The sequence below is a fragment of the Alligator mississippiensis genome, chromosome 11, assembly GCF_030867095.1.
Source record: "Alligator mississippiensis isolate rAllMis1 chromosome 11, rAllMis1, whole genome shotgun sequence".
Taxonomy (NCBI): Eukaryota; Metazoa; Chordata; order Crocodylia; family Alligatoridae; genus Alligator; species Alligator mississippiensis.
In genome coordinates, this window is record NC_081834.1 from 51,320,641 (window position 1) to 51,345,505 (window position 24,865).

A 24,865-nucleotide genomic window follows, 5' to 3' on the forward strand; every position below is an offset into this window, starting at 1 on the left:
GACATTCACCTTTATTGGTTTAGAGATGCCAGAGGAAACATCCCCACCCATTCAGTTCAATACACATTAATAGATCCATCATCCATTAACTTATCCAGTCCTATTTTTCTGTCTGCCTCCATCACTTCCTGTGGCAATGAATTCCACATTTTAACTATGCATTGTGTAAAAAAAAAATTATTCCTCCCATTACTTTTAAACTTGTCATCTACTAATTTCAGTGAGTGCCTCCTAGTTCTAATATTCTGGGCCTGGGTGAACAACAGTTCTCTGTTTACTTGATTCACATCCTTTGTGATATTACAAACATCTCTCATAGCCACCCTCAAACTTCTTTCCAAGGTAAAGACTCCTAGCCTATATAAGTCTCTCCTGGTATGGCACCTGCTTCATACCCCTGATCATTTTGATTGCCCTTCTCCATACCCATAAAGCCCAACCACCCTGTCGCCAACCAGAAACACTTCCCTGAACTCCCTACTTAAAAAATATGTTTTTATGCATTTTAATATTGTTATTTATCAAAAATTGCTTTATTTATCATAACATGGAGGACATCCAATCACTTTAGAGGCAATGTCCAATAGTGAGAAAAAGGACCAAAAATTGAACAAATCACTTTTATAAGCAACCATAATGTCTCCCCTTCTCATGACCTAAGGCTCTGAATGGATGAGCTGTGCAGTGAGTGGCATTGCTAATTTGAACAGTATTCATCAGTTCTACCATCCCCCAGCTTTGGACTTCCCCATTCACAGCTGTTTGCTCAATCTTCCTGTAACAGACTATGGTTTTATTGTAATATTTCTGGGTTAAATTTATTTGTGCTGTAATAATGTTACATATCTTAGTTTTCCTGCTGAACTTGTACAGGGAGAAAGGAAGAGGTTAAGACACACCAAAACCAGAGCTGCCTGGCCCAAGTGAGTGAATATATATCAAACAGAAGGAGCTGAATAGCCTTGATGATCCTTCAGGTGGGCTTGGTAAACAACCTTTGGAGGTAAAGCCCAGAAGGCATCAAAGGAAGCAGAGTGAGATAAGCTTAACAAGATGAATGGAGTAGACTGAATACAAGGGTGTCAACCTTAAACCTGTGCAAACTGGAAAAGAAGGAGCTGAGCTAATTTTGGAGTCCTCCGAGTTGTGTAGGCTTGCCTGGAGGGACTACTTAACCCTTTACAAGGGGCAAGAACATCTTGCTGTGTGACTTTTGCCTTTATGAAAGAGGAGCTGTCTGCTTTGCTGCTTGGGACTTTGGGATGCATATCTTCTCCTTTTGAAGAAGTAAAGTCCCTCTCCTGGGAAATTAGTAGGAATGTTCAACCCTGATGCAGGGTCATGGGTAACCAGGCAGGATCAGGGAACAAACAACCAGGTTCTCAGAGTCAGAAGGAGATGGAACCCACCTTACTCCAGAATTCACACCTGGACTTTACTCAGACTGTACTTCAGGAGCTACTCAGACCAGATGATGCTGAGGGTCCCAAGCAAGTGCTTCCCTCTCCCCTGCCCCTGGGGGAATCCACAACACACCTTTTTGGGTTCTCATCGATCAGTCTCTGATCCAGAATCCTCCTGGGACACTGGGGATGTGACAGATAGGCTGGTAGGTCAGAGTTTCTATCTCAGGTGCTTCCTGGTGTCTAGTCCAGAAACCTACCACTGCACTCCCAAGGCTATACTGTAGAAAGTCTTCAAGAAGTGTGGAATTCTCTTGGGTCACAAAGATGACTGAGTAGCAGCTACAGCGGCCAGTTAAGACAGCCTCTCTGCTACATGGATTTCCCACTGGCTTGCTTCTCAGTACCGCAGCCTCAAGTCAGGTCCCCTATCCCAAATTCGAATCCAAGGGCAAAGTGTCTCCCCAGCAAATGAAGCCACAGAGAAGATGAAGATTGAGGATTCAATATCAGCATCAAAAAATTCCACCCTCCCCTCTTCATAGTTCAAATAGACCCCAATCCTCCTGAGGATCTGGCTCAGGGACAATGGGGTGCGATCAGGGGCAGTGAGAGCCCGGTACCTACCCCCCAACTGCACCACAGCCCAAATCCCCACCTGAGGGTTAGGGCTGACCTCTCCTTTCCTCTGCACAGACTCTCTGGCAACTCCCACAGCCCAGGCTCCCCCCTCCCCAACCTCCACCTCCCAGTAATGTCTTCCCGAGGTGAACCGCTCGCGGCCCAGCACACAGAGCTGAAAGTCAAATCTCTCAGGATTGTCAGGCAGATCCTGTCGTGTGTCTCCCCATCTCACACTTTTTTGATCCTTAGACAGGACAAGTTCAGGATGAGCCGTGTTTCGATCGAGAGTCAAATTTGCTGCAGTGGGGAAAAAGAGAGAGACATAGAGCATCAGATACAGAGTCCAGTGCTGAGGGACGATTTCATCTTGTGAGTGAAGATATCATCTCCAGCTCAAGGATAAATCAAGGAGCCTGCTTCCTCCTGGATTTACCCAGCTGTGGATAGAAAGGAGCTCTGAGGTCTCAGTAGAGGCCAGGGTGGACTTAGCCCCTGCAGCCAAAAGATGGGTCAGTGACAAAAATGCTGTACCATAGCTGGAGCTAAAAACCATTCCCAACCTGCACCCACCTGTCCTCAGGGATGGACCTAAAACTCTGGAGTCTCAGGGGAGCCCCAGCAGTGTGTGTGACAGGGAGAACATGGACACAGCTCCATCTCTCTTTGCAGTTTCTAGTCTCCATCTTAAAATCTCATCATGTTCCACCTACTCCACTTCCACCACCTCATTCTTAGATTCTGGTGCACTCGTTCACCTAGAGACATCCCCAGTCCCAACAGGCCACAGCCAGAGGTTGGAAACTCAATAAAGAACATGGCCGAACAATTTTGTATGTCCCAGATTTCACTACTAAAAAGCAGATTCTTAGCTCTCTGGGGCCTCAAAGAAAGGAGCAGCCTAACTCCATGATAACGGGGAGTGAGAAAAATAGATACACACAATAGCAAGTGTTGCATGGATGTAAAATGGGAATAAAGTGTACGTGTGTGTATGTGTGTTTTGGGAGACCCAATGAATAAAGGACTGAACAAGAAATACAACAAAACAACTGTAGCAAATGCAGGAAGAGAAACTTAATGAAAAGAAACAGGAGAAAGATATCATGGTAGTTAAATGGAGAGAGAAAGAAACCACAGAAACTGCTGGAACCAAAACAGTTCTTCTGTTCTTCACATTCAGTCAGGATCCCTATGTGCAGAGGACTCTGCACTCACTATTTCTCAATGGAGCAAGGAGGACAAAGGAAAGAAATCCTGTAGGTCAAAGGAGACCACTACTATGTCTGCTGGATCTGCCACTGAGAATCATGGATTGAAGGGAGAATCACATCTACCAAAAGGTCAGAGCTGATGAATGGAGGGAGAGTTGCCAATTATTCCTCAGCTTCACTTAATGTGAGGGCATGCAAACATTGGAGAGAAGCAGTGACTAAAGAGTTTATTGTTCACTGGGTGTGTCCTTTTCTTATGATGGCAGTTCACGCTAAGCCACAAAATACAATTCTACCCCATATCTGAGTTTACATAGTTGCAGAGCTATTTGGGTGTGCTGCATGTACCTAATAGTATCTGTATGAGGTGAACTTCTTCCTCCAAATAGCAGGAGGTGCTTGGCCACACGGGACCCCAGAAAAGCTTCTGAAAATTGCTACCAAGTAGCCTAGAGCTATTCTGGGCCCGTTCGCAGCCTTTGACCACTTCTCCTTCCCACATTCTCCAGACATGTTGGAGTCCCTTTATAACTGCTCTGAGAAGTATATGGGTCCCCAGTAGGATGGGGACATCTAAATAGCATGGATTCTGTTCCGGGAGAGAATGGGGGGAAGGACCTCAGACAAAAAGGGAAAGTTATGAGAGGCAGGAGGGACAGGAGAGAGAAAAACAAACACACGGGGAAGATAAAACAAGAAAAAAAACACTAACCTTCAACAGGAGCCGCAACACAGCAGAAACAGAGGGAGAAACCGTGTGGCTCATTAGCCGTGTCTTTATTCAGCTGAGGCCGGACGGTGACATCACCAGTAATCACCATCCAGCAGTAATAAAGCAGGCCAATGGAGGAGAAAGAGGGGAGGAGAGGATGAGGATGGACCCGGGGAGTGTGGGGACGCCAGGCCCCCTCAGTGGATTCCCACTGGGAAGAGAGAGCTGTGAGCAAGGAGCCAGAGGAGGCTCCTGACACCAGCCGCAGCAACAGCAGCTGGGAACAAACCGCCAGCACTGGAGGCAAGCGGGAAGCAGCTCCACCAGCCTGCAAGGGTTTCAGCTGCAGGGGAAACAGCGGAGGACGCGCAAGAATCATCACCACTGCAGGTGGGAGCATTGGGGCCGGAGGGAGGAGAAGGAGCTCTACCTGGTGAGAGAGCCCTAGCAAAAGCAGCCAGAAGGACTGCAGAGAACTCAGGCGTTGACCCCGAGTGTAGGAGAGAACCAGCAGGGAACAGTGAAGCACCTGGTTAGGGACGCTCCGGGAAGAAGAGGAGCAGGACAGCCCAGGGCTTATAGAGGCAGGGGAAGGGAGGACCCGAGCAGGAGGTCAGCCCCTAGCCAGACTGTAGAGAGCTTGGCACCCAGGGTCTCTGATATTAGAGACCTGGGAGGGGAGTCGTTTTTTGTTCTTCTTTTTGTGTTTCTTTTGAGTTTCCCCATGCGAAGGGGTTGAGGGGTAGGAGACTAAGCTAGAGTAAGAGAGACATGGCGAAATTCATAGGGTGGCACGCCAAGTCAAGGGTTCGGGGAAAAGCTCATCCTAGGAGAGTACAGACACCACAAGCAAGACCGGTGAACACAACCCAGGACAGAATAAACGAATCGGCCTCGGAAGCCGGTATTCTGAACAGGAGAGAAATCAGAGGCTCCACGGTAGTAGAAGAAGAGGTACATGGTCATGAAGATGGGACAACTCATCGAGGTTGTGTGAAAACGGGGTGTAAGGGTGGCAGAGCCCTGCTAGTGACCACCAGGCCACCTGTGCCGTAGAAGATCCCAAGGTAGTCATTCCCCCCCACTGGAAAACATTCAAGTCATGGCAGGCGAGATAGGGGAAGGTTTCCCGCGGAGGGAACATCAACATGGCATTTTTCGGGAGGCTGCAGAGCGTACACCCCTCAGTGCGTGAGCCAAGGCAGCACGTGACCGATTACTCAAGACCCAGCAGTCACAGATTCATTGCAGGTAGATCCTGCCTAACTAACCTTGTTTCTTTTTATGACCAGTCACAAAATGCTTAGATGCAGGAGTTGAGGTAGATGTCATCTACGAAGGCCTTTGAGACAGTATCTCATTCTGTTCCTGTAAATAAACTGACAGGCTGTGATATAGATGATTATGTGGTCAGGTGGGTGGCAAATTGACTTCGGGGTTGCACCCAGAGAGTGTTGGTGGATGGGTTGGTATCAACGTGGAAAGATGTGAGCACTGGAGTCCCACAAGGCTTGGTCCTTGGACCAGTGCTATTTAATGTCTTCATCAGTAACTTGGACAAGGGCGTGGAGAGCACCCTGTCCAAGTTCGCAGATGATACCAAATTATGGGGCAAAGTTAACACACCAGAGGGTAGGGAATGGATCCATGCAGATCTGGACAGGTTGGAAAAATGGGCAGAATGAAATAGGATGTAGTTCAACAAGGACAAGGGCAAAGTGCTGCACCTGGGCAAAAAGAACAACCAACACATGTACAGGCTAGGAGACAACCTTCTCAGCAGCACAGCAGTGGAAACAGATCTTGGAGTCATAGTTGACTCCAAGATGAACATGAGTCATCAATGTGATGAAGTGATCAACAAAGCTAATCACACTTTATCATTCATTATCAGATGCATGACGAATGGATCCAGGGAGGTGATCCTTCCCTTCTATGTGACACTGGTCAGGATGCAGTTGGAGTACTGCATCCAGTTTTGGGTGCTGCACTTCAAGAGGGATGCGGAGAATCTTGAGAGGGTTCAGAGGAGACCATTCGTATGGTCAGAGGCCTGCAGGCAAGGCCCTATGAGGAGAAACTGAGGGACCTAGATCTCTTTAGCCTTCGCAAAAGAAGGATGGGATGTGATCTTGTGGCTGCCTATAAATTTATCAGGGGAGGGCAGACAGGAATAGGAGATGCTCTATTTACTAGAGAATGCCCTGGAGTAACTAGGAACAATGGCCACAAATTGACAGACAGCAGATTTAGGTTAGACATCAGGAAGAACGTCACAGTGAGGGTTGCCAGAATCTGGAATGGGCTTCCAAGGGTGGTGGTGCTCTCCCCTACCTGGGGGGTCTTCAAGAGGAGACTGGACAAGCACCTGGCTGGGATCGTGAGACTCCAGTGCTCTTTCCTGCCCAGGACAGGGGGTCAGACTCAATGACCTACTGAGGTCCCTTCTGACCCTAACACCTATGAATATATGAATCTATGAAACCCTCAAAATAAAAAGTTTGGCCAAAGAACTCATATGTCCTTTCACTACAGTAAAAACATGTTCATGGCTCAAACTTTAGTTTTAGAGTATATAAGAAAAATAAAGAGGCAATCTCAAGAAAAGGAGAGCTTTGATATTGATTCAATATGATCTTTCATTACCTGGGTGGGCTGCAGTTCTTCTCCACCCTGAAACCAAATGGAGAAGCAGGGGTGAGAAATTATTCAAATAAACAAAGAAAACTCAGATGAAAAGCAGCTGGCCAAGTTGAATCCAGGCAAGACCAAAATGATGCTGGACAGAAATGGGACAATATGTTGGAAAACTGGCTGAGATACAGGATCAGTAGAATGAAAGGACAGTACCACCTGCCTTCATCAACATGGTATAACACTTAAGTCTTGTTTAATCCCTCAACAACTTCCTGCAAGTATCATCTGTGTGTCAAGTTTGTTTGGTAAAAACACACAGGAAATTGTCCTCACTAGTCACTCCTCAGCTCTAGAACTCCTTCCTCTTTCCAACCTGTCAAAGTCCCAACTTGGACATTTTCTAGAAGTGAAATAAGTGAAGCCTTTTTATTAGGGTTGGCTTTTAGCAGGAGGAGTTAAGTTTTGAGGTACTGTTTGGGAAGCTTATTTCATACAATCTATTTTAATATTGTCTGTTTTTATCATTTATATTTTTTTTATTATAAGCCACCCTGAGCCTTTTGGGGGCAGCATACAGATCTAATAAGTAAATTATAAACCTCAGCCACCAAGTAATGTCTCTGTCCAAAGACTTCAGCTCACTAGAAAACTCCACTCCCTCCTTCTGGATGAGGAATTGCTTCAGTGATCTTGCATTTGTTACCTCCAGGCTGGATGAATGTAATCCACTCTGTTAGAACAGAATTAAATGTATCTTTTCAGCACAGTGAGAATTAACCTTGCAGTGCTGAAGATTTCTGCTGTTAAGAATGAATGAACCCCTGTCCTACCACAACCAAAGGTTTTACTCGCAGCAGGGAAGAGCTAGGGGCCCCATGAAATCTACCGGGGACATTTCTATTTTTATCAAGAATTTATGTGCAATATGCTCAGATGGTGCAGTGATGGGCAGCAGGATACAATTATAATGTAGAGAGATTTAAGATCTTGGAAAAGGCAACAATAAAGAAAAGGAAACACTCACCAAGTTCTAGTTGGAGCTCGCCTAAGGAACACACAATGAGAAAGAAAAATGTATTAGGTAAGTGCTTTTCTCACAAGATGGAGAAACACCTCTGAATTTCCTCTCAGGCCTTTCTGCTAGTCTTGACCTGAAGTCTGAAAATCCTGAACTTTCTATATATGGAATTCACTGACTCCAGTGGTTCACTACTATTTCTTTGATCGCTTGAGATTTTTCATGTGATGGTGGGAGTGAAAAATACTACGGCTGTGCGAAGCTTCGGTCACTGATTCGGTTTGTTGGAGATTCGGCCCAATTCGGTGGCCAAATCTCTGAATTCAAATTGAATCTGAAGACCCTTTAATCTCTTTGAATCTAATCAGAACCCTCCAAATCGATTTGGAAAGATTCAGATGTAGATACAGCTTTAAATGTTTTTTCTACATACCGCTAGGTAGCAGGTGGCTCACGAGTGCTGTGATGATGGGTGCATGGAGTATCCCACAGAAGCATGGAGGGCTCCCCAGTGCACTCGGCAGCAGACCTAGAACTGGACCAGAAGTACTTCCAGTCCACTTCTGGGTCCACCGGGGAGCACACAGGGGGCCCCCTACACTTCCCCCGGCTCAGTGACTGGTGCTTCCTGGGTCTAAGGCGGGAACCCAGGGTCTGGGGGGACTTGAGGTTGGAGCACCCACTTGCTCCTTGGTAGACCTGGAAGTGGACCAGAAGTACTTCTGGTCCATTTCTGGGTTTGCCACCGAGTACGTGGAGGCCCGCACCACCACCCCCTGCACTCCTGTGGGACGCTTCATGTGCCCCAGCACTGCAGCATTCACAAGCCATTCTGGTACCTCGAGGCATGTAGAAAAACATTTAAAGCTGTGTCTGTGTCCGAATCACTGATTCTCCAAATCAGAATCAAGTCTTCAGATTTGGATTCAGCCAAATTGAATCGGGACAGTGATCCAAATCAATGAATTGAATCACTGTCCCTGATTTGGGCCGAATCCAAATCCAAATCGAATATAGCCCACTTCACGCAACCCTAAAAAATACAAATTTTGTATTTTTATTGAGTACAGAATGTCATTCTATGAGGGGAAACAGAATTATCCCTAAATTCAGTATTGATATTTGTCTCCTCTTTTCTCTGCCTGTTCCTATAGAAGTTCAATAAAATATCACCCTTAACAAAAGAGCTGCCATACTGGGTCAGACTAGAAGTTCATGTTGCCCAGTACTCTGTGGGCACATCTACATATTCAGTAATGCGCCTTTGCTATTGTGCCTTAAGTTTAGTACCTTTAATATGAGGCACTAGATAAAGGTGCAATAGCTGCGCTAATGTGCATTAGCAAAAGCAAATAGTGGTTTTTTTGTTCCTTACTGCACATTAGCACGTTTTGCCATGATGCCCTAATGCGCAGTAGAACAGTTCACTATGCATTAAGTCATCTTGTGTAGTCATTGGGACAGAGTGGATGCTAAGGGGGAAATGCAGGATTTACGTAGACTGATCTGTCCCCTGCTCCTCTTCCCTTACAGCTTCTAGCTTTTAGAGGCCTATGAAGTACTAATTGCAAGCTTGTGCCCATAATTACAATGTCTAATGCCCACTAGTAAATCTATCCTGCAGGAATTAGTCTAGTCCTTTCTTGAACTGGCTTAAAATATTACCCTCTACAACATCTTGTGGCAATAAGTGGCACAAGTTAATTATCTGCAGCGTAAAAAAACCCCTTCTTTTGTTAGTTTTAAACCCGCTTCCTAATAATTTCTCTGTGTATCCCCTACTTCTGGTATTGTGTGGGACAGAAAACCATAATCCCTATAAAATTTCTCTATAATATTCACTAATTTATAGACCTAACCCACAATCATCTTTTCTCTAAAATGAAAATCCCAACCTACGTAGTCTCTCCTCATACAGAAGTCTCTCCATGGTCCCAATTATCCTTGCACTTCTCTGTACCTTTTCTAGTTTTACCATGTACTTTTAGGGGTGGGGCAATCCCAAGCAGCACAACAGCATCAAAGATGTGAGAGTACTAATGATTTACACAGTGACATCATGTTGTTATCTAGTTTGTTTTCAATTCCCTTCTGAAGAGGATTGTTTGCTTTTAAACCGCTGCTGAACACTAGGTTGATGTTTCAGAGAACTATCTGAAATCTCTTTCTGAGTAGTAATAGCTAATTTCATTGTGTATGTGCCTCTTATTTTTTCATGCATGCATCACTTTTCTCTTATCAGCATTGAACTTCATCTTCTATTTTGTTGCAGAATCATTCAATTTTATGAGAGCCTTTTACACTTCTTCACAATCAGCTTTGGTCTTTACCATCCTGAATAATTTGCTGTCATCCACAAACTGTCTATCACATTATTCAATTCCCCACTTTCCAAAGCATTTCTGATTATGTTAAACAGAGCAGTCACCAGAACACACCCTTGAGAGACCCCCCCAGCTTACCTCCCTACATTGTAAGAATTGACCATTTAAGCCTACTTTGTCTTCTGTCCTCTAGCCAGTTACTGATCCAGGAGTGGATTTCATTAACAGCCTTTGGTGAAAAGGTGTGTCAAAAGCTTTTTAAAAGTCCAGACACAATATATTAACTGAATCACCCCAATCCATATACCTGTTGACACCAACAAACAACCATAGTAAATTATTGAAGCATGTTCTCTGTTTATAAAAGACCCATTGGCTCTTCCCGAGAAAGTCTTGTTCATCCATATGATAGACAAGCCTATTTTTTATTAAAGCTTCTACCAATTTCTCAGGAACAGAAGTTAGGTTCACTAGTCTGTTGTTCTGTTCCCTCTCCTCCACCTGCCCCCCCCCTCCCCCGCCCCCCGGACCACTTTCTAAAGTATGGCACTATATTGCCTACCTTCTATACAGAAGCTGTTTTTAGCAATAGGTTACATACTGAAGTCAGGCCATTTTGCATGAGACACTTAGCATGTGTTGAATGCACTTAAAACTGCACATTCAAGCAGCATAGCAGGGGCTAAGTGCACCTGTATCGTATTGTAGCAAAATTATCTCTTTTCCAGCAAGTAGTATCTCCATCTTATATTAAGTAACATATGTTGAGCTAACATCAGACTCTCCATGGAAGTAACATTATCATTTGTGGCCCTAGGGCTGGGACCTACAATCTGTTGATCATGGGTTCTACTCCCAGGACTACATAGGAATCTGACTCCAATGGGTCTCAGGACTGAGATGGTCAATCACCTGATTTTTCAGTGCACTAATTGTCAGTTTCAGCCCCCCCGCTGAAACAACTATAGTACTTTCTGGCACTGGGACTGCAAATCAACAGATAGTTTGTCTTAGCCTCTGCACCACACCAGTCATGAACCAGTGGGATCCAGTAGCAGGGCAGCACCCTGTCCCATCCTCAGCTATCCATGCCAACAGCAAAGACCCAACTTGGGAGACTGTAGCAAGCAATGCCATGCAAGTGCTCAGAACATGTTCTAACCTTTGGTAATGTTTACTACACTCTACATAAAACACATGCTAAATGTCCTGCACAACAAGGCCTTCAATAAATCCACAGTTTCACATTTGAGCTCCTTCTGGACTCTTGTTTGAATATCACCCATACATGGTGATCTGTTGCTATTCAGTTTATCACTTTCTTCTATGACCTCCTCTACCAATGCCTCAATTTAAGTAATTTCTACTGATTTGCCCCCTAGAAGGAGAGTCTCTGGTATGAGAATGTCCCTAACATCTTCCAAGATGAAGACCAAAGCACTGAACTCTTTAAACATCTCTGCCATAACCTCATCTTCCATTAATTCTGCTTTTCCCTGATGTCCAGAGCAGGATGCCTGAATTTCTGGCAGGCATCCTGCTCTGACTGTACCTAAAATAACTTTGTTGTTCTTATAAGTTCTAGCTGTAGCACATTTCCCCACACTTTCTCTTTTTGCTTGCCTTATTACAGTTTTCATGTAGCTTGCCAGACTGTATGACCTTTCCTGTTTCCTTCACCCAAAGGAACTCCTTGAAGTATATTACACACACACACACACACCCTGAACCCCCAGCTGAAGTTATCTGAGCAGTTGCTGAGCTAATACCAGTGGTGTTAATGACAGCCATCAGCATTTGTGGGGATTTTCTACTGAAAGAAAATAAATGACCTGATTAAAGTCAAGTGATCTAAGCATCTCCTTTCAGGCAGAACACAAAGAGCAAGCTACTTGTAACTAGAAATATCTAAAGCTACCATCTAAGGCACTGGGCCATATGATGAAGCTTAAGCATCTTCTACTATTAGAGTTGCATCCATATTGCAGGGGGTTTGCCAGTTTATCTACAAAGCCACTGGATATAAGTTTTTCACGCCCTTAAGTAATAGCTTTGCCAGCAAAACTTTACAGTGTAAACTGAGCCTAACAGGAGTTCCTATAACTGAAAAATGAGAGGTTATGAAATTGGTTGCAGAGGCGCGTACATACACACAGGGTACATGTGTGCATGTGGATGTATGAATATGTTGTGTTGGAGGCAGGAGGCCAGGAAAAGCTTAGAGAGGAGGTTAAGGTTTTGACTCTAAAAAGAAGCAAAGAAACTGAGCTTATGGGGCACCGATTTAGGAATTTCAGGAGAGTCAGATTTATTGATTGCTGGCCAAGAAAACTACCTACTTTTTTTTATTTCTATGATGTTCAAAGAAACAAGACTTTGGGCATATTTTTCCCTTAAATAAATAAGATCCCACCAGGAATATATCTGCCTCCTACCACTGATTTCCTATTTTAGGAGAAACAAATCCCCAGCACTGCAAATACAGAACACTACTTGGATGAAAACATAAGTAGTGTGCAAAGTACATGAGGATGAGTACACTGCTTGGATGAAAGGAGAAGCCTTGTTAACAAGCTGGTATGGAGCTCTTTCTTGCTTTGTACAGGACTGAATCCTTCTGTTCTCCCAATTTGTGGTGTTTCCATTACTAGGCAAATATCCTCCCCCCCCCACCTGTGAAGATACAGTTACACAATATTTCCTTTTTGATTTCCTGTGACTTCTACACATCATTGTGAACAAATTTACAGATAGCTCATGTTCCTTTAATATAAATAATAATAAATAATAATAGTGACAATTAAGAGCAATTGACTTCATTAAAAAGACTTATTAAAACAAAGTGTAAAAAGAACTTACTGATTTTTTGAAGATGCCTCCCTAAAACAATTATGTAAATAGAAACAAACACAGGTTATTTAGGAACAGATTACATCCATGCTGATTCAAAAGACTGTTTTCATTATAAGAATTCCTAGTAACATGATGGTAGACATTGCATTCGTTTTAACTAACCATGTGAATGTATTAGAGATGTCACAAAGAAATCGGCCTATTTTCAAGTTCTAAGGACCATGGGCAGATCCAGGTTTGTAGGGAGGCGAATGGGGCTGCACCTCCTCCGACTGTGTGGCACATGGTCAGTGAAGAGAGCTCCCTACGCATGGGCGACACCACTGAAGGGAATGCGGCCACACACTCCTCACTACAATCCTGGATGCCAGTGAGCTCTCTGACTTCACCAGCATGTCAGCATGGGCTGGTCATTGTGAGTTCTGCATGTGCTCTGAGCTAGCAGGCTGGTCAGTGTGGGGTCTGGCCAGGGCCCCTCTTTTCCCCTGCTGCTGAATTCAGAAGCTGGGGAGAGAGAAGGGAAAGGAAGAGCCAACAGCAGTGGCACTCCATCCCTGGACTCCAAAGCTGTATGAACGAAGGGGCTTTGACAAGATGCCCTGATGACCAGCTGGTGAGTGTAGTGCTCAAGGCACATGTAGAGTTCCACAGGAGCTGCAATGACCTGCTGATGAGCTCAGAAAACTCACTGTTCACGCAGCGCACAGCCAAAGAAGGATGCAACTGCGCCACTGCAACTACCTTGGATGTGCCTCTGCTTGCAAGTCATCCTACCGTAAATCTCCTACATACTGGGAACACCTACATACTCATTATAGATTCATAGACATTAGGGGCTGGAAGGGACCTCATGAGATCATCGAGCCCAGCCCCCGCACCATAGGCAGGAAGTCAGCTGCGATCAAGTGATCCCAGCAAGAAAAATATTCAGACATTTTTTAAGAGTCCAAAATAGGTGCTTGCACCACCTCTACAGGAACTCTGTTCCAGACCCTGGACACACACAACATAAAAAACTTTTTTCTTATGTCTAGTCTAAATCGGCCTTCTTGGAGTTTATGGCGGTTAGACCTTGTTATCCCTTGGGGAGCTCTGGTGAACAGCTGTTCTCCCAGGTCCTGATGTACCCCTCTTATATAATCATAGGCTGCTATCAAGGCTCCCCTGAGCCTTCTCCTTTCCACTTTTAATGCGCTTTTGCTAGTTCACATTAAATTTGGTACCTCTAATGTGAGGTACCTTATGTGCAGTAGTGAAAGTGTACACTTTTTTAGCGATGCTTAATGCACAGTAGGCTATTTTTTACTGCTTATTAGCATATTTGTAGTTATTGATGTGACACACTAATGCACAGTAAACTAGGCTACTGAGCATTAAAGAATGCATGTAGACATATCCACTCACTAGCTTTGCTGGGAGTTGGATGCATGGAAAAATATAATTTGAGGTTATAAAATTACCAACATGATTCTTCAAGCAATGTGACTTATGATCCCACAAATATTGCTGCCAAAGGCAAAAGACTTTAGTGGACTAGGGTCAGAGCCTTACACTTTGTTTCCTGAACCCCCCCCCCTTTTCCCCCCCCCAAAAAAACCCAACAAACAAAAAAACTTGTCTTCTCAAATAAAAAGTACCAAATGCTCCCTGTACAAGGAAACAAATTTAAGCAAAGGGTAAAAGGAAGAAGAACGTCTTAGCAATATCTGTATCATGTTTACTTACAAATGAAGTAACAGAATATGAGCTATTAGAAAGCGGGGATTGTTTGCTTTTTTTTCCTTTTGTTTCCCTTTGGTTATACATTTCAAAGATTTTAATCTTTATAGATGAGATTTACCACTGGTACAAGGGGCTGTGAATAGATGTTGTACAACTGAAGAAACTAGCAAGGTTCATGTTTTTAACACAATTTTTTTCTTCATCTCATATATGTTACATTTCTATGCATTGTCAGTACTAAAGTCAAAGCAGTGACATTCTGTTGCTATGTCCTTTCTACACGAAAGCTATGTTTTTAATTGCTTATACATTTCTCATCTTAAGCTTTGATACAAATTTTTTACATAGAGTCATACCTGAAAAATCCTGATAATAAAATTAAACAAGCATGTATACAAGAATCTGCTGTTATACAAACATTTTATTTATTGGAGGAAGAGTAATGACACTTACCAATGTCTTTATGAAGTTTATCTAAACAAATAGAAAAGCATATCAATTAGTATTAGGAAGTGCATTAGGTTATAACAATTAAATGACAGAATTCTCATGGAACAAAGTCACCTGTGGTTTGGTGGCTTGATGTGTATATAAATTGTGCATACTTAATGCAACTTTGACAGGTTTCATGCTATTTGCATAAAGACAAAACACTCCAGTGTTTAGTTAATGGGAAAAAACCCAAATCATTCCCCATAAAATGAATCTAAACTATCACCTGCATGAGTATCCAACTTTGTACAAGAGACTTACTGGCCAGCTTCAAGAAAAGGACACTCAACCAATTTACAGTGTCCACTGTAACCCAATAGTCTCTGTCCAGCCCAACCTACCTATTCTCAGTTATGGAGAGGGACTACTGGAGTATGCAATATCATATTTTCCAGCATTTTAGCCAGCATGAGACAGAAGCAATCAGTGCTTTGTACAAGACAGATGAACTTTAGACTTCTTTGGAACATGATGTAGACAGGATGTGGACAGATAAAAAAGGGATCCAAGTATCAAGTGATATCGGAATAAACGATCCAATTTAATGATTACATCTGTCCATTCCTTTAGCAGTAAAAATGGAATCAGGCCACTTAAACTTTGCTTCTGTTTTATTTTTCTTTAAGTTTACAGAAGTTTAATTCACTTATCCTGGAATAGAAGCAGACAGATGTAACAGGTAAATATGATGCATATGACCCTGCAGCAAGCCCCCCTTCTTTTTAAATGGCTCTAAGTAACATCTGTTTACCAGTGTGAAGGAGTCTGTAACAGCAACCAGATTCCTTGTCTAGGTCTCTGAAGGGTTTGCACTCTACTTGCTAGCACCAGTGCATTTTCACTGCTAAAAGAGGTGACCTGAGCAGGGTGCAAGACCCAGGGTAAATCAGCCCATTTGGGGCCCTGCTTTGATCCTGGATCTGAAGAAGTTGACACCACCAGTGGCGGTAGCAGTGGTGGGGTGGGGGTGGGGGTGGCAGTGAGTGGCTGGAAGTGGAGCCGCCACTCTGCTCAGCTCCACAGGACCCCCCAAAGTTTGGGGCCTGGGGCCCAGGGTCCAGGGCGGTGACCCTGTTTTGCCCCCCCCCTTCCCCCTCCAGGGACGGTCCTGACTGCTAATGTCACCCATGCCAACTGAACAAAATTAACACAGGTCTGTTAACACATGCTACAATGACATCTTCATCTTGCTGTGTAAGCTTGCCCTTAGGATCTCATTCCTTACCTGGGCTGTTTTTGCAGCAGAACACCACCATGGTTCCCCATGCTTAGACTGATGAAAAATCCCATTTTTACCCTTTTTTGATTTAGTAGATGAGACAGCTCTTGTCAAATAAAATATTTCCCTCCCCTTGATATTTACCTCTCATTCTGAAGAGACAAACTGCCAGGGTCAAGAAACCAAACAAAACCACAAGGCTTCCACACAGCGCCACCATCCAGGGATTCACCCTGGGGAAAAAGGGATCTGAAAAAGCAAAATGGCACAATCTCACATTCATCTGCAATAATGAGAAACATTAAATGTGTTTATTCCATAGATATATGTACATAGTCCTCAGCAGGATTAGTCTGAGAGAAGGGTGTCAGTAGGACCCCCTCAGCACTCTGATCTAAAGAAGGACTCCGACCATCAGACTTTTGACATGGATTAGCTAGTTCCAAACATACCAGCACTTACCTTTTCTTTGGATTAAACCAGCAAGGCTGAAAGGGGGAACACTGGTATGTGGGTAGTTTAGTGTCTCCATATACACTGCCCAGGCTTTTGGGTCCTGGAGAGGTCACTCCAGCTTCACTTTATATTTCAAGTGAGGATTATGTTCAGCGAGCTGATGTCTCAGTCTGCACAACCATATTCTCTTGTGAGAGATGGATGTCTGTCTACTACTGTCAGTGAGCAAACATGTCAGGTTTGATTCAGTGCTCTTCACAGCACCATACACGTCATGGCCATGTTCTCAGATTCTGCAATGGGATTGATTTCAGTGGGCTTATACCAGCAAAGAATTTGCCTTTCAGTGCTCAGCAATATTCAGAAAAGTCAGAAAAAGCATTGTGTTGCTTTGAAAATCCATTCTCCCAACTATTTAATCTCACCTTAACATGTATACAGCAAATGTTATTCTTTATTTGCAGTTCTCTTGTTTTATGATGTTTAAATTAGTGCATCACTGTGGGATTTTCACAACTGCCTAAGACCTCCTCCACATAGAGAACTAGAGAGCACCGTAGAACCCTTGCAGGAGGATTGGCTACAACTGGAGAATGGAAAAGGATTTATCCCTGCACTCCACAGTACTGGCCATTTGAAACTGTCCAAAGAGAGCCCCAGCCCCAAAGAGGTCCCAGGTTAGGCCCAAGACTGGTCCAATGGCAGCAGACCCAGCCCTGTGTGCAACCACCCTCATCAGACTTTTGTTAGCCTTGGAAGCTAAGTGGCACTTAGTTGTCTAGTGGGAAAATAAGATATGGCCCTTAATCTGTGAAGGAGAGAAATATGGCTTCTCATCCTTGCTTCCTAGATCGTTTATACATTTTACATTAGTTGGTTTTTGATACCTCTGTCTGCAAGGACTCCAGTCCAGGGGGTCTCTGCCCACAAGAGAATATGCTTGTCACTGGAGCAGACTCACGTTCAACCTTACTTAATATCAAGATCCCATGACTTTCACATTCCTCACTGCACAGGAGGGGTGGAGGATGCTTCAGCTTGAAGGGCAGAGATGCACCCATGAGACCATTCCATAGCCTGATGTTTAAGGCAGGTTTCTGGGAGGTGGGAACTGTGGGTTTGAATTCCCTCAGACAGGACACAGCCTACAATCCAGGTAGGTCAGCACTGTAACCAGTAGGCTTGTATTTTAATGGTGCAGATATGTTGTTTTTGTCCTTGTAGAATTCAACACAAAGTATAAGCTATGCATAAACTGAGGGTGTTTAACAGATTAAGTCCTTCTTGGGGCTTAGGAAAAAAAAATTAGGAGCTTCTTGAGCTCTAATCTAGATTGCAGTAGAGTCTAGATACCTGGATCATCTCTGAATTCCTGTGATAGAAGTACCTAGAAACTATGTAGTCCAAAATGGGTTGTCTAACATGTTTCTTGAGTGCCAAAGCAGTACCAATCTAGATTTCACTTTGAAATTTAGGAACTAAAATTCCAGCTAAGTACCATGTTGCTGAGACTTCCTATGCCTGAAGAAGGCTGATTGCACTCAAAAGCTTGCTAAAAACTTTTTTCCAACTACTTAGTTGGTCTAATAAAAGGCATCACATATAACCAAAGAACCTCGTCAGCTAAGTACCATTTATTCACCTATATAACCCATCAAGGTATAGCTGTTAGGCTGCATTTCATGCAACAAATAATTAACACTACTTTTAAAAACCTGAAAAGACTTAAGCTTTACACAAATTATAGTACAATAATTGGCACACTCAAAAATCTCACTACAAATAATCTTAAGGTCATGGAAACATGCTGGCCTGGTGGTTTGAGTGGGTAGCCCTTCAGAGATTCTTCTTCTGCATTTTCTTGTGTTTGCGTGTTAAGATACAACCTTAGAAAATTCAGGTTCACATGAAACTCAATAGTTTGATAGCCTCAAAACTCACAGTTAAGATAGCTGAAATGACTGAATTCTGGGAAGAGGCACAGATCACCTGTAGTTGCTTCAAAAGGAGAGGACTACATAGCAGCTGTTTTGCTGTAACTGTTACCTGTGCAAGATCCAAGAAGCAGATGAAGCAGAGTTGAAGTTAGAGCCATTTTGTTGTGCTTATATCACTACCAGCTCTCACACACAAACCAGCAAAATAGTTGCTCAACAGGCCAGAGCAGCAGTTCCCCCTCCCCTTCTATAGCCACTGCAAGTGCACATTTATAGATATTGTCAGATCAAAGATAACAGCGACCCATCATCCCTCTTTCTGTGTACAGTATCAAAACATATAGATAAATACTTCTGGTTTGGTTTTGTTTTGACTGTGCTTTGCTTTATATTTCACTTCGTTTTAGTGGCCTGTGGGATTCGAATGCAACTAACCTGATATATAAATGGCTGATTCCTTCTCTTGATTGAGGAAGTTGTTTTTGATCCAACAGGACAAGTTCTGGTTTGAATGTTGTTGTATAACAATGGCATTTTGAGTTTCAAACAGGCCATCCTCCTTTTGGGATTTTGTTTCAGAAAGTGATGATAAATGTTGCCCATTGGTATTCCTCCACAGTACTTCAGGCTCTGGGTACCACCCAGCTGATTGACAAGTCATACGGATCCCTCCATCCTGGTAGTCCTCAACAGAAATGAGAGGTACAGAGCCTAAACCTAGAAGAAAAATAGGTATGTTTCTGTAAATCCATGAACCAGTTTTCTAAAGCCTGTGGGATGGACTCTTCTTCGGACTCAAAAGCATTTATTTATGCAAGATGCCCCTAAGGGCTAAATCCACAAAGGGGCTTAGTCATTGCAGTATCTAATTTTCATGCACCCACCCACATAATGGGATACACATCCCTCACTTAGTTATTCTCAATATCAAGATTCAGGTCATTCTGGGCATAGGCAGATCTAGGATTTTGACAAGAGGGATGAAGTTCATGTGGTGCATCATCACATAACACAACACATGATTTTCTCCAGTAAAAGAGAAACTGGAAGATTTACTAATATGGTAGGAGGCCGGTACTATATTACTCAGTTTAAGATCGAAACAAAACCCAATGCAACGTTATTTGGGTGTTCAATAATTTGCTAGGTTATATATTATATTTTAAAAATACAACAAATTAGAATACATCGTCAAAAGATATTGTTTTATTAGCCCTCTAGTCATTATGGTTAAATGTATATCTCTTATTCAGATTCATAAAACAAAGTCTGGCTTTCTTGAGAATCTTGACAGTGCATCCAACACTTCATGGTTAGTCATTTCCCCAATCCATTTTGTGGATCTAGCTATAACTATTTAAGGAATGAATAGAGGGAATGAATGGAGTCTGTCTCTAAATTCCCAGTACTCACAGACAGAAGAAAATCTGTGTATGTAAAGTAAAACAATTTCATGGATTCAGCAAAGAAACTTTTCTGTTTTATTATAAGCAACTGAGAACTAAGCACTTTTGAAGATTTAGCCAAACCATTTAAGAAATTAAATAAGAGTCATGATCATTAGAAAACATGCTAGTTAATTCAATGGATGTATTTGTGCTTTTTTTTCTAAATTGGAATAGATAAATAAGAAGGGATCTCATGGATAACCAGAATTTGTGTTGTTCAAAAATATTTAGGGGAAGAGTTGGATTTGAACAAGTACCGGCTGTCATTAGAAAGACAAATGCTTTTGGAAATTGTGCTTTTATAAGAGAAATTAATTCCCAAGATATTGTAAATTGGATAACAAATATTACCAATAACAGCAGGGTCCACATACTCCTTGATGTTGCTATTTTAGATTTACTTTTAGGCAGCAATAAGGATATTATAGACTTTCATTAAGGAAAGTTACCTTATATCAAAGGATCAGGAGTTAGGGTAACTGTGTTTGAATTAAAAGGAGGAATGAGCAAGAGTAGGTCCTAAAGCAATCAGACCACTATATTTGAATTTAAACAGCACTGATCACAACAATCACTAATGTACCAATCAAGAGTCTACAAAATATTTGCAATCGCATAGATATGAGTGCATGGCAGCTGGATCCCACGTTATCAAAGTGCCCTTTTCTTTCTCATGAAACCCCATTTCTGTGCCCTTCTATGTCCATCAGGAACTTCTCTGAAGCAAGGAAGTCCCCTGGGCATTCTGGGAATTTATGAACTAAAATGCTGAGAAAATTTGGAGTATTTTTTATAAAGTGTGAGGACAATTACTGATTAAAATGTGTACATTGGATTATTTTTAAATAATTCACATACAAGAAAAAAGTATATAGAACATACAAAGATAATACAGATACAAGCCACTGACCTGCTACCTTCAGTTCCAATATGGCTTCTTCATAATCAGCTTCATCTTGAACAAAACAGTGGTATTTCCCTTCATCAGAGAATCTGACATTGAAAATCCTCAAGGAAACATTTCCCTCCACTACTTCATCTTTCAGAAGTGTCGTCCTTCCCTGATATTCTGGAACCTGCATGCTATTGTGGTCTTTCCCATCCTGGTACAGATGCACATATTTATCAAACTCGAACTGGAACCACCTCACCTGCATGTTCTTAGCATTCCTCTTGGGGGACAGCTGACATGGTAAGAGAATTTCCTGCCCTACAATGGCTGTGAGAGGCCAGTCAGGTCCAATGACTCTAAACTGAGCTGTGAAATGTAAATAAAACAAAAGATAAATAAGCTCAGAGGGAAATTGTTCCCCCAAAAAATTACCACAAGGCAGAAAACAAGAAAAAAATATTTCTTTCTAAATTATAGAAAAAAGTCAAGTTTTGGTTTGGTTTTGTTTTTTTTTCCGAGGGGGGAAGGAGGGGTATTGGATATCTTTATTGGACCAACTAGGAAAGATGTTGGACAAGGTTTCAGGTACAAAGTGAACAGCACTCTCACCCTAGCAAAGCCGTCAGCAACTGAAAATAATCCAATGATGGAAAGGGTCAGGAAATCCTAAATTAACAGCTCCATGATTCTTAATTCTGTTCATGGAGCTCTCCAGTACATGTGAATGAGTAGGGTGTCCTATGTATGTGCAATTTATGTTTCACCTCAATCAAATGTCAGCATTTTCATTGTAATTTTTTTACTGTTCCAACCTCTATAAACACAATGAATATTTGACTTCACATCCCAGTCTGTGATGGAATTTCCAATAGGAGACGCAAAAAGAAAGTGGGACTTTGTAGAACTTGTGGCTGGGGTTTTTTTTTTCAGATTTGTATAAAAAACAAGAACCAATACAATTTATAAATCAAATGACTAAATAACCCCTAAGCAGCAGCAGAAAACACACTGAAGTCAGGAAGTCCCTACCTGATTTCACCCAGCATTTGTTAAAAGTAATGCAGAAAATGATCAGAACAAAAAGAGTGACACAAATGTTGAAGATTCGGCACAATAAGGAAACCATCTTCTTTTTTCATTGAAATTTGAATCTGAAAGCCCAAGAAACAGAAGACAAAGTATTAGTCTGGTGAACATAAATCAGTGATTATCACAGCTGGCTATTGGAGTTAAATAGCTGTAGAGAGCAGCACACAGCACATGCAATACAAAAAAAAAAAAGGATTAAAATGCTCTATTGAGCAAACTCACAAGGTTATAGAACTGGAGCAGCCAGTAAAACTGAGATTGCATTTTATGCCTGTAATTACCCCCTCCCATCCTACCTTACCACTCATAGATAAAAAAATGTGTATTAGATCTGTGGTGAAAGTGATATTTTTAGGTTTCCACCCTATCTGGGACTGAATTAGATCCATGTGCAAATCTAAATGCATAATATTGTTCTCTGCTTTGAAGGATAACAGAAAGATAGAGAGAAAAATGACATGACAACCATCCAAGCAACAAAATCACTCCTTAACCACTGTCCTCCTTAACCACTGATACAAGACATGCATAAGTGGATGCAAAAATGTGATTAATATGGATCTGTACACATGAAAGTGTTTTTTGTAATGGATTTCTGAAATGTCAGATTAAAATGTCAGAGCAGAACAGTTTCAAAACCCTACCATGGGAGCATCTCCTTCAGTCGAGTGCCCGTATTTCAACAATTTGGAAATGCCTTGTTCTGATCCCTTCTTACCGAGTTTGCTCAGCTTAGGGTTCCCTGCGGTACGTTCTGACTCTCACCTGCCACGCCTTGATTTTTTACTGATGGTATTAGTCGGGAGATGTTGCTTGCTCTCTACCGCAATCTGTTACCAGCAACCCGCATAAGGATTTCTTCTGGGGCTCCAACCACCCCAAAGTCTTGAAAGCAAAACTTGTGTCACATATATGTGTTAAGCCACAGCAGGGTCAAAACTGCAGATATGCTAGCCCCTGCTGAGGCCACCAAGCCTGCTAAGTTTCAAGGAAATAGGTGCGGGGGTTTGGGGGAAACTGCACCCCAAAGTCTTGAAAGCAAAACTCATGTCAGTGCAGTTTCCCTAAACTCCCTGCACCTATCTCCTTGAAACTTGGCAGGCTTCATGCACTCAGAAGGGGCTAGCATTCCTGCAAGTTTAATCCAAATCAGGCCAAAAATGACAAAGTTATAGGCTGTTTCAACCTTCCCCATTATAGTCTACGAGTGAAACGTCAAAACAGCGTTGAAACGTTTCGACTTGCCCCATTTTGTTTTGAGGCTGTTTCAACGATATCTGTTCCATTTTGATTTTGCTATTTCGACCTCAAAACGGGTCAAAACAGCATCAAAACAAAACTGGCGGCAAAATTTCGCACAGTCCTAGTAGCTAGCTATACCTATAAAAATTAGGCTTACAGCCTCACGCTTCACTACTTAAACATTTGCTTAATTCATGTTATCTCACACAGAATGAAAACATGGAATTTTTAGTTTTGATTCGAGATTTTTGTTTTCATTTTACTTTCCAGGATAAGAGTAAAAAAAAAATATTTAACTTTACAGTCAAAACTAGAAAAATGCAGTGACAAATGGCAACACACACACACACACACACACACACACACACACACACACACTGTTTTTGGCAGCTTAGTTAAGAGCTACAGTATTTGTTTCTTCCTGTATTTTAAATCAAAGAAGTTATTCTGTTATAAATCTTCCTTTGACTTAACAACTGAAAGAAAGATAGGGCCCAGTGTTTTTTAATAAAGTACAATATAATTAAATTCAATATGCTGTAAATATCTGCTCTTACTTTGCTATGCATATTTGCTGAAATGTATTTTGAATGTACATATAATGTGGATAAAATAATGATTGCAGGATTACTTACTCTTTGTATTAGTAGATGCAAAGTCAAAAAGCAGTCTCTAATAGGGTTTAGGTAGTTAAAAGGTGATCATGCAGTCACAGTTCACTTACCTAATTGGTGCCTTACGGAAGTCTCACTATTTCTAAGGTGTGATCAGCCTCTATCATCAGGTTTGCTAAATTAGCTATTTGAAATATAAACTCTTTCATCTATCAAATTGAGCAGCTAAATCTTGCTATAAAACAGCCACAGGGTTTGATCCTGGACTTTCCCTAAAGAATTTTAAATAATTATCTTTGTCTTCCTTACTGCTAAATATGTCTTGCTCTTCCAGCTCTTGCCAAATTAGAAATTGAAAGCAACAAGAGGAGGAAATTTGGCACAATTTCAAACCTTGTCATGTGGGTAGAGAAGTGACTCTCTTAAAGAAACAGCATTTGTGATATGCTGAAAGAGTCAGTACTAGCAGATTGAAATATTCAGGTTTCGCAAATTACTTAAATATAGTGATGATTTTGAAAAGACTCATCTTGCCTTTTTCCTAAATAATAGTAAATCAGAGACATAATGATTACAGTGTTTACCATATGATATCCTTCAGATTAACCTCCCCACCCCCTTCCATTAGATCACTGGGAATAGTAATACTTTCATATTACCAAAATGGAGTTTAACCATTTCTTTATCGCCATGGCATCTGACGATAAAAGCCCAGATCATCTGTCTTGAGGAGTCTTTAAGTACATCTATGTGAGGTATCCCAGGTCCTCAATTACCCAAAGAGCAGGATTTTTTTCTCATGCTAATGCAAATATAATTGCTTCTGGTATCTGAATCAACTCATTTAGTGCTCATGATGTAAACTATACACTGTGCTGCACTGGACTGCACAGCTGTAACCACAAATCTATGACTTAGAGAGATTGGAGAAGGAAAGACTTTTGGGGGATATTTTTCATTGGAACAACTTAT

General features: G+C 42.1%; 1 protein-coding gene across 2 annotated transcripts; it reads right to left on the minus strand.

Annotated features, from left to right (window-relative positions):
- Positions 1-503: 503 nt before the first annotated feature.
- Positions 504-24,446, minus strand: LOC102571065 (butyrophilin subfamily 1 member A1). Of its 2 annotated transcripts, XM_019496649.2 has the most exons (11): positions 24,004-24,446; positions 22,803-22,922; positions 21,978-22,099; positions 20,967-21,314; positions 19,044-19,325; positions 16,360-16,464; positions 14,958-14,978; positions 12,789-12,809; positions 7,612-7,632; positions 6,597-6,623; positions 504-2,324 (listed from the first exon to the last, which is right to left on the minus strand). In XM_019496649.2, the coding sequence occupies exons 3-11, from the start codon at positions 22,072-22,074 to the stop codon at positions 1,804-1,806; spliced, it is 1,443 nt and encodes a 480-aa protein (XP_019352194.1). In that variant the 5' UTR covers positions 22,075-22,099; positions 22,803-22,922; positions 24,004-24,446; the 3' UTR covers positions 504-1,803. The 2 variants fall into 2 exon arrangements, with proteins under 2 accessions (XP_019352194.1, XP_014450062.1); XM_014594576.3 differs by lacking the exon at positions 22,803-22,922 and having other exon boundaries at positions 24,004-24,445.
- Positions 24,447-24,865: the final 419 nt, after the last annotated feature.